Source organism: Eulemur rufifrons, chromosome 17 (assembly GCF_041146395.1).
Source record: "Eulemur rufifrons isolate Redbay chromosome 17, OSU_ERuf_1, whole genome shotgun sequence".
Lineage (NCBI taxonomy): Eukaryota > Metazoa > Chordata > Mammalia > Primates > Lemuridae > Eulemur > Eulemur rufifrons.
This window is the reverse complement of record NC_090999.1, coordinates 77,661,188-77,679,081: the sequence shown is the minus strand read 5'-3', so window position 1 is coordinate 77,679,081 and position 17,894 is coordinate 77,661,188. Positions and strand designations below refer to the sequence as shown.

Below are 17,894 nucleotides of genomic sequence, written 5' to 3'. Positions count from 1 at the left end.
TAAATTGATGAAGGGACTACCTTTTTAAACTCCCACAACACTTTATATAAATGGGTATATTTAATTTATTTTGCAATTTTCCTGTAGAGTAGGTTCATGTAGATCAAAAATATATTATCATAGATGAATATTGAGTGAGAGTTTTTAGCTAGCCTTCACCATGTCTGTCTAAGCAGATATCTCCAGAAGCAAGAGTAGAATGGAAAATAGGAAATACAGAATGGGGTTACTCATTTCAAGGTGCCCAATTATAGCAAACTTTGTGAGTTCTAACACCTCAGCTCTTCCTCTATTGTACTGTAAGCTCCATGAAGGCAGGATCATTTGTCTTCTTCACCATGTATCCCAAGTACAAAGCTTAGTGCCTGATACATAGGGGACAGTCAATAAATGCTGACTGAATGAATGAATGAATGCCCACTTTAGGATAGAAGTTAAAAAGTTGGTTATTTCCTTAATTTCTCTTCTCTGGTATATCTATGTTTGATTTTAGTTTGCGGAGCACCTTACCATTACTTTTGCTCAGACTGTGATCATGTGACACTGTCATTACTTTTGGGTACATTCGTCTCCCTAATAGGAGAGACAGATGAAATCAGAAGAAAAATATGGTTTCTATTCATTTTTTTTCTATATCCTACAGAGCAACTAATCCAGTAAATTCTGAATATATTAAGTTATTAAAAATGTGTTTTATTTTTGCAGATCCCTCTTTCTAATAGCATGACTTCAACAAGTTTAACCTCACAAAAATACAATTCATTGATTCTACTGTTTACTATTCCTTTTGTTTGTTTATTTATATAAGTTTATGGGGTACGTATGCAATTGTGTTACCTGCGTAGTGGTCAATTCAGGACTCTTAAGTTATTCATCATCTGAATAACTTACGTTGTACCCATTAAGTAATTTCTCATCATCCACTCCCCAAACCCCTCACCCTTCCATATCTCCATTGTCTATCATTCCACTCTCTACATCCATAGTGTTACTATTCCCTTCATGTCACTTTAAAAAATATTTTTTATTTCAAAACATCAGGGGGTACAAGAGTTCTTGTTATGTAGATGTATTGTATAATACTGAAGTCACGGCTTGTAGTATGCACGTCACCAAAACAGTGTATGTTGTACCTGATAGGTAATCTCATACCCACCTTAAATTCTGTTGTAAGTAAATCATTATAATCACTTTACTCATTCTCTTGCACACACCCTCAACTTATTTGTCTCACTTCTCTTTGAAACACTTGTCTATTCTCTCTGTTTCCTTCATAGAATCCTTTTCATTTGAAAGACTTTTAATGCTATATGTGTACTGATGATATACCTTGTCTGAACATTTTTTCCTCAAATTAAAACTTTTCTCTCCAACTGCCTAGTCTCCATCTACACTTGGGTGGCCACAGTCATCTCAAACATGACATGTCCAATACTGAAGTTATTCTCTACCCTTACCCCAAGCCTCCTTCTCTTAACAATCTTCCCCATCTCAGTAAATAGAAATTACATTTTTCCACTTACTCAGTTGAATCATGACTCCTTTCTTTCTCTCATGCCTAATTTATAATTCATTGGCCAGTTCATTTGGGGATAATGTCAAAATATACCCATTATCCAAACTCTTCTCCTTACTTATATTGCTATAATCTTGATCTAAGTTACCATTACCTCTCACCTAACTACATGTATGTCACCCCCTTGCTACGTACCACCTCCCCACACTCCAATTATCAATATAGCAGGGAACATCTTGTTAAAACTCAAGTTAAATCATGCCACTCCTCTTCTCAAAATGCTGCAGTAGCTTTCTATCTCATGCAGAATTAATATGGCTACCTGTTAACTCTATGACCTTATTTACACTTCTTTCCTCCCTTGCTCACTTTACTCTAGTCACAGTTGGACTGATTCCACTTGCATGGAGGGAATAAAAATTTACCTTAAATTGAACCAACATAAATTTATGTGAGGAGATAAATCAGTCTTCAACATAATTGAAGCTATGCTAGATTTACCTATGAAGAAGGCATACACTAACAAGACTCAGGGAAGTCACCTCCGAAACTTTTTTTTCAGGGGCCATAAAGGTCTTTGACAATGGAAATTATGTTTCTCAATCTAAGAGTGTGACAGGATCAATCTGGGAGGCTTGCACATATATTTTTTGCTGACTTTTTTGTGAAACATTCTTATTGAAAAAGATCTTTTTCTAGAAAATAGTTATATTAGCCACTGGAAGTTGATTAATGAAATTTGAAACTGATAGCTGTAATTATTATGGGGTTTTCTTTGGTTTGTTTTATTTAGGCCATCATTTTCAATCACAGAGGAATTCATCTTGAAGTTCAATCAAACACAAAATTCCACAGAGGAGGAAGAATTGTTGGAAATAGCTAGAAAACACATTCTAAGATGTAAGGTAATGGCACACCATTTGATTACTTAGTATGTAACTGGAAACCTTTTCTAGGTGGTGGATGATTACATGTTCTATGAAAGGAAAATAAATACATCTTTTTTTAATTGTAAGTAGGCATAGTTAAAATATTAATGAAAATTAAAGTAAAAGCTGATGGCCAAATAATTCTGTGTCAAAGGGCTTTTTGAGTGAAGGCTCCCCATAAATTTGGGGAGAATATAGCTGTTGATACACATCCAAGAGCCCCTAGTAAAGTATCAAAGGCTGGCAAATAAATTTGTGAATTTTTTTCCTAAAACAATGTTGATTGAGATATAATATGTCCCAGAAAGGAAAGAAAGACTTCCTAAGCCTCTATTGTACAGAGTACTCTGTTCTTTCTCTGTAACAAACTATTCTTCACCTAACTTGTGAAAAATATGTTCTTTAAGAGTATGACATTGATTCACAAATTTTCACACAGATATCAAAACAGAACAGGAAATACAGTCCTTCCTTTGCCTTTTCTACCTTAGATTCAGTTTGACAGAGAAAGTATATACATATTTTGCTTTGATACTGAATAATTCATGAAATAAAAGCTGCACAAAACTAGGCCATAAATTAAGCCACGCTTTTTTGTTGTGATGGTTGTTATTTTTTAGTTTATGGTTCACCATATATTTGAAAATTTTGAAAAAAATCCATTTAAAATATTTGATTAGAAATAGAATGTACTTTGGATAGCTGTGTATTCAGGCAGGTTCCAGGAGGTACATTCATCAGTGAGCCCCTCTCCAGTCACCTAAGTGGTCCTTGTGGCAGCCCCTGGAGTGGGCACGATGAGGGAACTGGGACAACTCTGATATCTCCCTCATGTTCGTTAACTTCAGTCCAGCAGTGCTGAAGTAGCCAAGGTTTTCCAGCAAATTGACATCAAACCCATTTCTGTTTAATCTCATTTCTTTGATACTTTTCCCTATAAAATAAAAAATGCATTCTCTTGGGGGGAAATGAAATAGAAGTAATCACTAGAAAGTAAAGAATGAGAATTATTTTCAGCAAATAACTAATAATATTATTCAGAATATTAACATTTTCTATATTTTAACACTAATACAGTTGCATAAAATGCCAAAAATACAAATAATAAAAGCAAAAATATAAAGTTGTGGCTGCAGAGCATTTGCCTTATACAATGACTTTTGGAACATAATTAAGGGATAATAAAAATAAACAAACACATAAAAAGCTATACATTTTGATTTACATTTTCCATGCTTCCCCATAACAGCGAAAATTGGGTCTCAAAACCCTGGGCTCTGGGAAACATGTACATCTTCCTGCTGCATGGACTGAAGTAATATATTTGGCTCAATGCAAAGGAGAAATCCAAGATGGTATGTGCTTAAATTCTCATTAAGTATCCTGAATATTTTCTAGATTATCAGTGAAAGCATAATCTGAAACTTTTAATTTTTAAAAATTGTGCAGGAGACAAGAAAAGTTTGCCATTCTCTATTGAAATATCTTATAGTGTTTCATTATGAAAGTTCCTTTTGTAATTTTGAACTTATGAATTTAACTGCTCAACTTTTAATTACAAAATTGTTTTAAAAAACTTTTGCTCAGCATAGTCTTTATTACTTTTATTCTAAAATTAGTAACTAATTAAAAAGTAATATGAAATGTCATTCAGTGATTTCCAATTACAATAGGCACTATAGTTTAGAGAAACTTGTTTCTGCATTTTATAATTTTTACTTATAAAACATTAATCAAATGGCCATTTGTTTTTCACTGATTTTAAACAGCAAGCTTTACTCATTACCTTTTCATTTCTCTTTTCTCATTTATGTCTCCTTTCAAAGACTCTCTAATTCAGAAAGAAATGAAATAACATTGTTCTTAAGGGGGTAAAATTCCATCTATCATTATCATAAATGTTATGTGTATGCCTTTTCAAATGATTTTAGGATGTTAACCGTATGAGGTCAGAGAGTATTTCCCCATGTAAATTGGGTTTTGTGGTGCTCTCTGGGAGCTTTCATATAATAGGAAGAGTAAGAACTATTTTGTGTCTAACTTGCCTTGATGGTCCTTCATCACAGTGTCATCCGCAGCCTGACCTATATTAAGTATTTAAATGGTATTGAGAGAAACTCTTGGTTTACCAGCAACCAGCAGCTGCTTACTCTTCATTGCCAAGTAAATATCAGTTTTGTTCAGATATCCTGCAGTTTCATGTGACTCTGAAGAGTTGCCCAGCCCCAGGGAGTGAATTATAGGTGGTCTAAATCAATTGTGGCCATCCCCTTTCATTCACCAGTGATTGGATTAGGGGTAGTCACATGACCTAGTTCCATCTAAAGGAATGTAAAAACAATTCTGTTTGGAACACTTCTTGTTTACTTGTCTTTGAAAAAGACATGCCCTGGAAGAAAGCCTCCCTCCTCTCCCTACACCCCTCTTTGTTCCTCTCTAGTGTGCTTGATAAGAACATGACGCCTGGAGCTTGTGCGATCATCACAAACATCACATACATCAGGGGAACTGGAAGATGAAAGGAATGTGCATACAGAGGGCAGCTATTTTAGCCATCCCAGGAACCTCTCTGATTCTGATCTTGTGAAATAATAAACATCCTTATTTTAAAGATACTTTTTGTTGAGTTTTCTGTTACACATAGCCCAAAGAATTTTAACTCATTCAGATATTGTACTCCAAATAATACCCTAAATGTGATTTCTTATCTCCACAGCTGAAATAACCTAATAGGTGTCCTACCTGTACCCTCCACGCAACAGAAATCATTCTAAAGCTTAAATAATTCTCAGTGACTTCTGATTACACTTGAAATGAGCCTAACTCCATATTATGGCCAAGAGGCTCTGCATGATCTGCCTCCTGGATACCTCCCTACTCATTCATTATGCTCCAACCATACTGACCTCTTTCTTGTCCCTTGAACATGTCAGGGTTTTTCCTTCCTCTAGTGCCAGCATCTGCTCTTCTTCCTCCGATATTTACACAGCAGATCCTCAAAACCTTATGATGATGTGGGGAGCTATTTTCTCCACACCCTTAGCTCTATAATCTTCCTCCTTCAGCTTCATGGGGTGGCCCTATATCCTCTGCCTCGATGTTCTAGTCTTCTTCTGTTCTCTTTTATAGCAATTATCTTTAGCACTGCCTTTCATCATCTGGTTCTGTCCTATTTCTCCACCCTTATGTACGTGGCCTGGTGATCTATTTAGTGTTGAGTATAATAGCTGGTGCTCCTTGAGCATGTCTTAGTTTCTCTATGTAGTCTTCCTACCTTAGTGGCTTCTGCTTGGTGGCTTCATGCCATGAAGTTGGATTTCCTACATGCCTCCCTATAGCAGCTTAGGGTACCAAAGCTAGTATCCTGAGAGAAAGAGAGATCTTAGAAGCTGTGGTGTCTTTTCTGATGTAGCCTTGGAAGTCACTCAGTATAATTTCTGTGACATGCTACTGGTTGAAGCCATCATAAAGCCTACTCAAGTTTAAGGGGAAGGGAACACAGAAGACACCCCTTGATATGAAAGGTGTCAAAGAATTTGTAAATATGTTTCCAAACCACAATCTCATCTTGGTGACTGAGTAAATAGTTAATTGCAAAAATTAATTGTAGCATGTAGAAAAACAGGATGATTTTTAAATGATGCAATTTATACATTTTAATATTTCAGAAGCCTTAAATATGCTTTATGCTTCCCTGGACCATGCTTGCTTTGATTATGATCATCTGCCTGCCTTATTTTTTGTTGCGGAATCAGTTTTACATAGACTCTGTTGCGATGCATTCCTAAAGACATACTTATATTCAGTTGAAATAAAGCTGACAAAGGTATGTTTTAAAAATTTTTAAATATTACTTGTACTACATGTAACCACATGACATTTGTTTTAGGATTGAAATAGGACATTTAGATTTATTATGAAATAGTCTCTTGATTAGTAGTTTATTTTAATCTTCACTAAATGTGAATAGCACATTATTGCTTGACATCCAAATGAAGCTATTTTGAAAAAATATAATTTCACAGACTATGTAAGAAAATATTTAATTAAAATTCAACACACTTATAATTACTGTTTTTCTGAGTATATAGATTTTCTCTTCCCCATTTTAAGGATTATTTTAATGCCATTTCCTTTGCTATTTAAAAATGCTGAGAGATAACTTTAAATGATTGCTTCACTTGTGAAGATGAGTTGTTCTTCCAATATTCTATGTCATTTTAGAGCTATAAGCTGGGAAATAATATCTGTGTAGTTCATATTTTATAAGGTCCTAGAAGTCATACGACTCTGTCTATGTGATGATCATGGTTGACTGCTGCAAAATACATTATTAGTCAAATAAATTTAGCTTCACTAATGGTTTTACTACAAAGAAAGAAAAGAAAGGCTAAAAGTGTTTCTTTAAGATGGTTGTGTTAAATATATATGAAACAAGTGAAACAGATTATGCAAGCGTATATTTTTTTCTTATTCAATTTTGATTATGAACTATTTGAAGTAAATCATGAGAGAATATTCATGAACCAGTCTATCAGTAGAACATTTTGGGGGGATAATCACATTTAAGTCCTTATGAGTCTAGCCTAGATGCTCTCTGACACACATGGGGGTAAAAGACTTATGGAGACCAGATAAGAGGAGATACAGAGAGCACATGATAGAAACTGACCATGAAAAGAACTGAAGCTTTGCATAGAAGAAGGATTGAAGGAAAGATGTTACCAATAGCTATCTTGGGATAGTGAGATTGTGATTTTTTTTCTTTTTTCTGTATTTTCCAAACTGTCCACTATGAATATATATTTACATTTTTACAAAATTTTGAGAATATTATAGGGGTACAAATGTTTTGGTTACATAAATTGCTTTTGTACCATTTGAGTCAAAGTTATACGTGTGCCCATCCCCCAGATAGTGTGCATTGTACCCGTTAGGTGTGAATTTATCCATCCCCCACCCCTCTACCCCCTCCCACCTGCTTGAAATCCTATGAATGTTATTTTCATATGTGCACATACGTGTTGATTAATTAGTTCCACTTTAATGGTGAGTACGTGTGGTGTTTGTTTTTCCATTCTTATGGTACCATATTTACATTTATAATGAAATACATATCAATATATAGGTAAATATAAAATATAAAAATATAAATATATTTTTAGTGGAAAAAAATGAAGTAAAAAATTGAAATGGAAAAACATAGAGCAAGTCTGGCTTTTATCTCCTTTTCTTCTCGTTGCTTTCAGTGACCTTTTGCTCTTTCTTGCCCTTGTATTTCTGATAGCAAGAAAAATGGCTATAAAATATAGTTTTATCCACTTAATATATTGCTTATACTTTATATACACCATATCATTTTATTGTTAAAAGGTTCCTATATCTTCTTATATGCAAGGTTAGACCATTTGTGCAGTTTCTTATAATAGCTATAAATTCTTAAACAGCACTTAACTATTTGTCTTACACAATGATAAGTGCCTTAAATATATTATAAATATTAACTTACTTAATTCTCACAGCAATCCTAATATATATGTGCCATTATTACTCACCATTTCACAGATGAGGACACTGTGGCATGGAGAGTTTAAGTGACTTCCCCACGATCTCAGCAGAGAGGGTTTTGAAACCCAGACAGTGGACTCTCAGCCATGATGCTACACATCTGCCCTGGTTCTCAGATTTACTAATTTTAAAGCTTACTCTTTATTGTTCTAATATATACTAGCTAGTGTAAATAAACATGCCCTATGTCTATAAGTACCTTTGATTCCAGGCAAGAAACCATTTCAGTTGTTCTCCTTGCCTTTGTAGAGTTTTCATTATGTATCTCAAAGGCCACTGGAAACCTCCTTTTTGCTCTTTTTCTTTTTGAAAGAATGATTTATTGAAGAGTATTACAATACAGGCATCACACATCTCCATGTGCATAGTTTTGTTCCTCCTTTGATGAAGTGGCTCAGGGTTACATAGAGCCTGAAATATATGATTCCCTAATATTATTTCCTTTCAGATTTTGTGTATATTATTTCCTTTCTATCTACCTCTGAGTGTAGAATATTCTTCACTATTGAAGTCTGATTACAGAAGTGTAGAGAATAACATATAAACAACAGCAGTTTAATATATGTTAGACAGAAATACAAAGAGTGCTCTTCAAGCTTCTATGGAAGATCATGAAACATAACCAACTATTAAAATGCAACACATGATAAATATTATCTAGCATTTCTATTTCACACTTGGTTAAAGGAGTCAGAAAAATGAAGAGAAAAGAGATGGTAATAGAAGGAGAAAGGGAAAAGGAAGGGAAGATGGGAGAGCAGAGAAAGATGAATTGAGAAGCAGAAATTCAGTGCAGGAGGCAAAGCCTGAGTTGTCAAGCTACAGAGAGAATATGTACACAAATGACACAGGAAGAATTATGCACAGCAAGTCTTAGAGTTCCTTAGCAATATGGAAAGGTAGATTTTTGAATAAAAATCTGGCCTTCAGAATATTACAGATGAAAGCTTTTAAAACCATTTTTCAAGCATAGCTATAACTAGGGATAGCCTCTGGGTCAGGTGAAACTCATGACCAAATTGGGGTATAAATGCAGAAATTATTCAGACTGACATGCTTCACATGTATTTTGTTTTGTCCCATATTAAATTTTTGAATACTAATTTTATTCCTTTCAATATCTATAATCCCTTGAAAAATCTTAAAGTATCCCTCTTCTGACTAGCTATTCATTCATTGCCTGTAGCTATGGTAGCTGTTGCCTTTAATATTGTCATCTAGAATATTGCTTTTTTTTTTTTTTTTGAGACACAGTCTTGCTCTGTCCCCCAGGCCAGAGTGCAGAGGCATAATCATTGCAACCTCAAACTCCTGGGCTCAAGTGATCCCCCTGCCTCAGCCTCCCCTGGAGTAGCTGGGACTACATGTACACGCGACCACATCCAGCTAATTTTTCTATTTTTAGTAGAGACGGATGTCTAGCTCTTGCTTAGGCTGGTCTCTAACTCCTGAGCTCAAGTGATCCTCCCACCTTGGCTGGGATTACAAGCGTGAGCCACTGCATCAGGCCTGCAGTAGTCTTCTAAATGATCTGTTAACATCTACTCCCTGCTCATTTAACTTCAATATCTTAGAAAAGCACAGTACTATAACAAAGTGATAAATACGAAGAGACCTCTTGGGCATGCCTTATAAACATTTTATTTTTAGGCAGGGTGCGGTGGCTCATGCCTATAATCCTAGCACTCCAGGAGGTGGAGGAGGCAGGAGGGTCACTTAAGCCCAGGAGTTTGAGGCTGTGGTGAGCTATGAGGACACCATTGCACTCCACCCAGGGTGACAGAGTGAGACTCTGTCTGAAAAGAAAAAAAAAAGGAAATTGAACCTCACTACCCCTTTCATTAAAAAAAAATTTTATTTTATAAGCCTATAAATTGTTGCATGTTTATAATTTATGCATACATTTACAAATATTGATGATGCATTCTCTAAAGTTATTCTTAATGATAGAGGTTTGTGATAAAAAAATAGATATTTGGCAATTCCTGTCATAGTAGAAAGTTCATGGCTTTTGTAGCAATACACACTTCCCTGGGTTCAAAGTCTAGTAATGCCACTTGTTCACTTAGTAGTCATGGGTGAAGCACTGAGACTTGCTTAGATTCATCTTTTCATTTTATTTTATTTCTACAGGTATATCTAATAATATCCTGCGTTGCTATTAAGAAGATTTGGAGACACACACACACACACACACACACACTCACTTGATAGGGACAGTTATTGTTATTATTTGGTTCTTCTCCATGATTTAGCAACTTAGGCAACTTGTATTCTATTTATTGCTATAGTTACTGTGTTTTTTTCTAATTTTCTGTAAAATCTTGCAAATCATATGTTTTTGCAGACCTTCCATTTTATGTAGTCTATGTAAAATTATTTTTAGTTATGCATGTGATTTAAACTTCGCAGAAATAAGATTTGACAATGGTTATTTAGTAATGACATTGCGAGGGTTTTTTTCTTCATGAAGGGATAAGAAGCTTAGTACAGCAGACTATTAATATGCACAAGCAGAGTAGTTCTCAACACTCCCTAATGCAATGTCTTTCAAACTGTTTTGACTGAGACCCATAGGAAGAAATATCCTTTACATTGCAATCGAGCAAATACATAATATATAATCATTTTTATACTGAAACAAGGAATGGTGCAATATACTATAATGTTTTCTCTTCGCTTTTATTTTATTTAAAAATCTCTCAATTGATTTCATGACTCACTTAAGGGGCATGACTTGCAATTTGAAGAATATTGTTCTAAAGGACATAGAACAAAATAGCATTCAGTATTGGTCATTATATGTAATATAGGGATGATTTATAAAAAGTTTTTTGGCTGAACCAGCGTTTCAATCTTGATATAAATGTTTTAAAGTTATTTCAAAAGCACATAATATCAAGTGAGCTTGAAATTGTTTTATCAAAAGTAAATGTAATAATAAAATGTTTTATTTTTCTTATGGTTCTTAAACATTTATTGATGCAACACAAAAACGGTTTTTTCTCTTCTTTTTTGACAGATTGGCTATTTGGTTTTCTTACGACTTTTTATATTTTTCCTGCATGGTCACCTAGAAAGTTTTAAACAACATTTACTTAGGCTTCAACCATATTTATACGGTAGAGTATCTTTTATTTTTTATACTTATAAATGTTTTATGTTATATTTTGAGTAGCTCAGACTGTCACTATAAAAAGCATAAACTGTATTTCATGAAAGATAATGGGTACAGTGTTGAAGAGCATTGCTTCTGGGCCAGACTGCATTTGTTTAGCTTTTTTGGCTCCACATACTTACATTTATTTGCAATGAGAAAATTTAAAATCAACTCCTTTAGCAATTTTGAAGCATACATTATTAACTATAGTCACCATGCTGTACAATAAATTACCAGAATTTATGCCTTCTGTCTAACTGAAACTTTGTACCCTTTGACTAACATCTCCCCACCACCTCCTCCACTCCCCCCTCCACTTCCTGCTCCAGCTTCTGGTAACTCCCATTCTACATTCACCTTTTTACTTTCCTCCTTAACCAAGTATATGAGCTTGTTTGTGACTCAATTTCCTTATCTGTAATAGTATCTACCTCACTGGATTTCCAGAAAGTTAAATTCATATTTTAGTAAGGTGCTGGAATTGGTGACCAATTTCTAAGTTATATGTGAAAGAAAGTGAGGAATTCAAGAGGAAGCTGAAGTTTTGCATATTGAGTAATAGGGTCAAGATAATGATGTTCTGTAGACCACTTGCTCAAGGCTTCTTGGGCATGGCTCACCGGGCCATGGTCACACATATTTGGCTCAGAATAAACCTCTTTAAATTGAAATTTTAATAAAAGATAATGATGTTCTGAACTGGGAAAATTTTGGAGAAATATTGGACATATTAAATTTTAAGGTCACTCAGGTACTCAGCAAGCAGTTGAAAACATAGGTTTGGAACTAGGGAAATAAATGAAGCCTGCCTGGGATATAGATTTGACGGTCATCCATGTTAATGCAGCTAAGATAACCTGAGGATGAGGGGTGGGGTGAGGTAAAACTAATTCTAACAATACAAACATTTAGTGGATTATTGGTATAACCGAGCCCAGTAAAAGACAAGTAAGGGAAGTAGGAGGGAGTGATGACATCCAAGGAAGGAGGTTCAGGAAGACCAGCACCATCAAGACCCACAGAAGTGTTAAACTGTAGGAGGTATAAAAAATGGTGATGGGTTTCTGCAATCAGAAAGTTATTGTTGATCTGCGGAGCATCCCCAGTGGAGAGGTGGAAGCAAAATTCAGATTGGAGGTAAATACATAGTGAGGGAAAATTTAAACACAAGAAAAAGATCATGAATTAGCTCAAATAAGCTTGGCTATAAATTTTTATGCTGACATAAAAATATGTGAATAGTTTTCATGAAAAAACAAGGTCAAAAGAAGAGAAGATTAGTATGTTGTAGGATAAGGAAAGGAGACTCAAGATTTTTAAAAAAGGAAATAATATTTGATGGAAAAAGTCAGGGAGGAGGGAATAAAAAGTAATAGCAGAAACGTGGCGACTGATCAATTTGCACGACTACTGTAAGTCCTGAGGAGGTATGGAACCAAGAGGAAGCTACAGACTGATGGAATAGGAATTCTTGTCTGCTGTATTATTTATTTTGATTTCTTCATTAAATTATAAATCTTCTTAATGCCTCGTAATGTTCAGAATAGTGACTTATCATATTAATATATTTGGATGATGGTGGCAAATAAATTTTGGAAAATTATTCAAATAAAACCTCAACTTCTCATATGAGCTCATTATTATGGACATATTCCAAGAAAACTAACATCTTTCATATAAGAATAAAATCCCCAGCTTTTGCCTTCTTATCAAACACTGCTAAGCAGAGCCTTAGATTATATCTCTATCTTCATCAGCTGGCTGTTTTCTACCTGAGGTTGTTAGCAGCTGCTACCTATCCACATAAGCTGTCCAGTAGAAGAATTCTCATTACTAATTTTTCCTCTGTAGATGGACTGAAACACAAAGATTGTCTAGAAGTTTATATAAAGAACAGCACTAAGATAATTCTGTTAAATATCACATAGTCTTATGTTAAATGGCATAATTTTTGCTTATATTTAAAATACATACTTTGAAAAATCAATAAAAATATCTTGAAATAAATCTGGAGAATTTTGGGTTAGAATCTATGACATTGATTTGCTTGTAGGATTACAATTTCAAAGTATATATTATGAATAGAGTGTCCATTATAACTTGATTTATTTTCGTCTGGAAGCTTCCAAGCATTGTTGAGCAGTAACTCTATTTAATTGGGCATTCAACCATTGCACAATTGCTGTTCTGAATTATATCAACTCTCAAGTACAAATTATTTACCTTGTAGTTTTATGTTGTACCACCAGAGGGCACACATAACATTAGAAATCTTGACTAGATAGGGAATTGTATAGCAGTTTCCACATCTAAGTATTAATTTAATTATAGTTTAATAACTAAAAGACAAATGAAACACAATGCAAAATATTAATGAAATATTTCTCTCAAATGGTTTTTCTTACAATAGCACTTTCTCTCTCTGAAGAATCGTATTACAAGTACCCAAACATCTTTTCGAATGTGCTATTCATTCTGAAAACCTCGGAAATTATATGTAAAAGGGAACTGCCTTCTGAATCAATCTTTGGCCCTGCGGAAAATGAGGAAAGATATGAGGACATAGATTCTGATATGGTGGGTATACCCTTTTGCATAATGCATCAGATAAGATTACTATCATTTAATCAATGTGCTTGTCAATTCAGAAAGCATTGCTGAAGATGAGTTTAGCTGGGGGAGTAGTGAATGCACAAATACTAATTTCATGCAACCATATGCATATTTCCTGAGTAGTAGTTAATACGATTAGTAGTGGGGCGTCAGTATGTGCCCCTACTACTTTAAATGGAGTAACGACATAAAACCTTCCTCCTCATAAATTCCATCTCAGCTGTTTAATTAAAAATTGTGACATAATTTAGACTGACTTATAAATTAACATTTTAAGATATTATATTTTTATTAAAGGGAAAGTGTGTAACATGCAGGTTATTCATAAAAGTAATACTCTTATGCTTTCATAATTTATATTAAATAACAATTAAAATGCTATTAAAATCAACTGAAAACTTTTAAAAATAGTTTAAACCGATAAAATAATCCCTAGAATATGAAAAATCTCTTAATTTCTAAATCAGGTGTTAGGAATGAACTTTAGAGAAAACCATCTGTCCTAATTATATAATTCCTTGGTATATAACAAACTATAATTATGCAAACACGAGTATGGTGAGTAGTATAATTGTGCATACATCTTATAGACTGATGTACGTCAGAAGACAGACTTCAACCTTTGGGATTAATAAAGTCTTAATTTTCTTTCCTCACATATTTTCCAAAAGACAGCAGTGAGCATTTCTAAGCCTTAATTTTTTTTGTTTTTATTGGCATACTTATTATTTTATAGTTTATAAATAGAAAATTTGTTTTTCTAACAATTTCTAAACAAAGGAAACAATTAATGCAAGTTGAAATACTTAAGGAAATTTAAGGAAGATTCTCTTTATTTATGTGTTCCCTCACAGTTTTCCCATGCTTCCCTTAGGCCCTTTCTAAAGTTAGCTATAAATTAAATACATAAGAAAAAACATTAAACCACATCTATTTGTAAACTTTCTAAGCATAAGTGTTTTCTATTATATGTAAAATTATATGTAAATTATATGTAAAAGAGAACTGCCTCTGAATCAATCTTTGGGCCTGTGGAAAATGGCATATTACCAGTGAACCATTTATATACAACGTGATATTTGCTAAATAAATTGAAACTTTTGGTTATAATTACTAATGAACACAAATTGCCTTGTGCAAAAATGGTATCTGTTTTTAAGTTTAAGAAATGTTTTAACAGTAAATATATAATGTAAGGTATTGAGCACAGAAAAAACACTGATCATGAAGAGAACAAACCTGCTCGCCACTTGGCTCTGTGATCCAGAGGAGGTCCATGAAACTCTCCAAATCTCCATTTACTTATCTTTAGTAAGTCTTTATCATCATCATCATGTCTGCCCTAACTCTTCTACAGCATTGTTGTAAAGATTGCGAAAAAGCAGGTGCTTTGTAAATTATTAAGTGCTATGCAAATGTAAATAATGATTATTGAAAAATATATTTAGGCACCCACTTTAACCTAGGCAATTAAATATAATGATTTTCATCTAAGGATTTGATTAAGTTGACTTAATGGAGTAATTGGAGTGTTTTTCCTTTAGCCCATTGACTGCCACACTAGAAAAAAATTTTTTTCTTTGGGGCCACTGTGTTTTATTACGAAAACAGAATAAAAACTTCAAAAACAAAATGATCCTTTCTAATTTAATGAGAAATTTATTTTTTGCTGTTTTCTGTGCGTGATTTATATGCTCCCACGGTAAAGAGACGTGTGAGTTATATATGCTTCACAAGGCACTGGGCTCAAAACCAGCATGAGTTAAATATAACTCATGTGAGCTTAATACAGTTAATGTGTTAAATAATATTCTATGAAACCTTGGCAATATAAATGTCCTGATTATGAAGCAGGCAACTGTCAATGTTGATTCTGATGTTTTTTTAAAAAGGAATCCATTTTTGTCACTCTTGGTACACACACAGCAAGCAAATGGAAGCTTACTACTGTACAGCTCAGCCTGAATTGGAAAGTGCAAAAATGTTAACACATGAAAAGAACAGGCCGGGCGCGGTGGCTCACGCCTGTAATCCTAGCACTCTGGGAGGCCGAGGCGGGTGGATTGCTCAAGGTCAGGAGTTCGAGACCAGCCTGAGCGAGACCCCGTCTCTACTAAAAATAGAAAGACATTATATGGACAACTAAAAATCTATATAGAAAAAATTAGCTGGGCATAGTGGCGCATGCCTGTAGTCCCAGCTACTTGGGAGGCTGAGGCAGTAGGATCGCTTAAGCCCAGGAGTCTGAGGTTGCTGTGAGCTAAGCTGACGCCACGGCACTCACTCTAGCCTGGGCAACAAAGTGAGACTCTGTCTCAACAAAAAAAAAAAAAAAAAAAGAAAAGAACATATCAGTTTAGACTGGGACAAGTCATTGAGTGTCTCTGTGTCTTTTTCCACTTTGTAGAACAAAGCTTAGATTCAGTCTCTTCTAAATTCAATTTTAACTCTATCCACGTGATCCAATAAGGGGATTATAACAGATTATGGCCTATCAGATTTATTGCCCTTCTTTTTCTCCTCCTAATACCTTATGATACAATGACTATAAATATAAGATAGTGTAACCAAAGTGCTGCTAAAACTGCTGATTTGGCTAATCAGTACTGATTCAGTGCTTGATTGCATGCCTTAAAGTTCCCCAGTTTCAGCCCAGTTTTTCCAGTAGAGCTTAATCCAAGTCAGCCTCTCTAGTTCAGTTGAGTATTTGCCCATTAAGACCCAACTCTTTCACCATCTGGGAAAGGAAAGTGAAAAAAAAAAAGAGATAAAAATGGGAATTTAAAAGATACATCTATATTCATCCTTTCTCCCTAATTAGTATATAATATAGTAGAGGATTTGTGAATTTATTAATGTAGACCTTATCCTCTGGTAATTCTGAAAAGTCCATGGCAGCATATTGTGGTCCCTGTAAAATATTTCATTTTTATATGCTTCTATGCATTGGAGTAAAAATGATTTCTTGTCAAAATGCTGCTAAAATTGCATTAAAAATTCTGGAGACTATTATGATACCTTAGGATACACATAATAGGGGTGTGGGTTCCACTTAAGAATAGGAAATTTCCTTTCGTCTGCTATTAGGCCCCTTTTCTTTCTTGGATGTCCTTTTAAGTGATCCAGATACAGGGTTTCCTTTGACGTTGACAAATGGTACACTTTAATTAGCTCTGTGGATTGCAGAGCCAGAACGCTGGATTGAGTTTTCCACTCTGTCCATTGCTCACTAGAAAAGCTGAATTTTCTAAGCACAGTTGTCACATGGTAATAGTAACGTAGTTCTTTGCAGAAGGTAGATTTAAACTCTGTTAAAATGCAGTAGACCCTTTATTAAATAGTTTCGTCTGTTCTAAAGTCCAAATAGTTCTCTGAAAACTAGCAAACACACAATTTATATCCTAATGTGATTAGCAATCTCATCCTCTAACACTTTAAGTACTTGCAAAGTCAAAGGCTTTACCTACATTTGGGATATTGTGTGCTATACTGTAATTCTAAATGGCTACTATTACACTGAGAAACAGATTCTTTAAAATTAGGAACATTGGCCAGGCGCGGTGGCTCACGCCTATAATCTTAGCACTCTGGGAGACCAAGGTGGGAGGATTGCTCGAGGTCAGGAGTTCGAGACCAGCCTGAGCAAGAGCAAGACCCTGTCTCTACTAAGAATAGAAAGAAATGATCTGGACAGCTAAAAATATATATAGAAAAAAATTAGCCGGGCATGGTGGCACATGCCTGTAGTCCCAGCTACTTGGGAGGCTGAGGCAGAAGGACTGCTTAAGCCCAGGAGTTTGAGGTTGCTGTGAGCTTGATGCCACGGCATTCTAGTCCAGGTAACAGAGCAAGACTCTGTCTCAAAAAAAAAAAAAAAAAAAAAAATTAGGAACATTATCCTATGATTCATGTCTTATTATCCAGGTAACACATTTGTATTGAGAGGTCCTTTCCTGGCACTGTCAACCACCCCCAAAATGACTGAAAACAAAATGAAACCTAGAAAGCTGTTTCTGAGCAGGCAAAATAGAGCCCATTCAAAGCTCATTTATGTTATAAAAGAGAGCCTGGGCAGACACTCAAAAGTTTATGTACTTAAATTTACATA

At 34.6% G+C, this 17,894-nt stretch overlaps 1 protein-coding gene across 1 annotated transcript in view; it reads left to right on the top strand.

Annotated features, from left to right (window-relative positions):
• Positions 1–17,894, top strand: part of TMEM232 (transmembrane protein 232) — a 179,140-nt gene that overhangs the window by 11,870 nt on the left and 149,376 nt on the right. Inside the window, exons 2-6 of the mRNA XM_069492237.1 lie at positions 2,310–2,421; positions 3,695–3,800; positions 6,114–6,271; positions 11,036–11,135; positions 13,584–13,754. Of these exons, the coding sequence (XP_069348338.1) occupies positions 2,310–2,421; positions 3,695–3,800; positions 6,114–6,271; positions 11,036–11,135; positions 13,584–13,754 (647 nt within the window). The remainder of the gene's footprint in view (positions 1–2,309; positions 2,422–3,694; positions 3,801–6,113; positions 6,272–11,035; positions 11,136–13,583; positions 13,755–17,894) is intronic.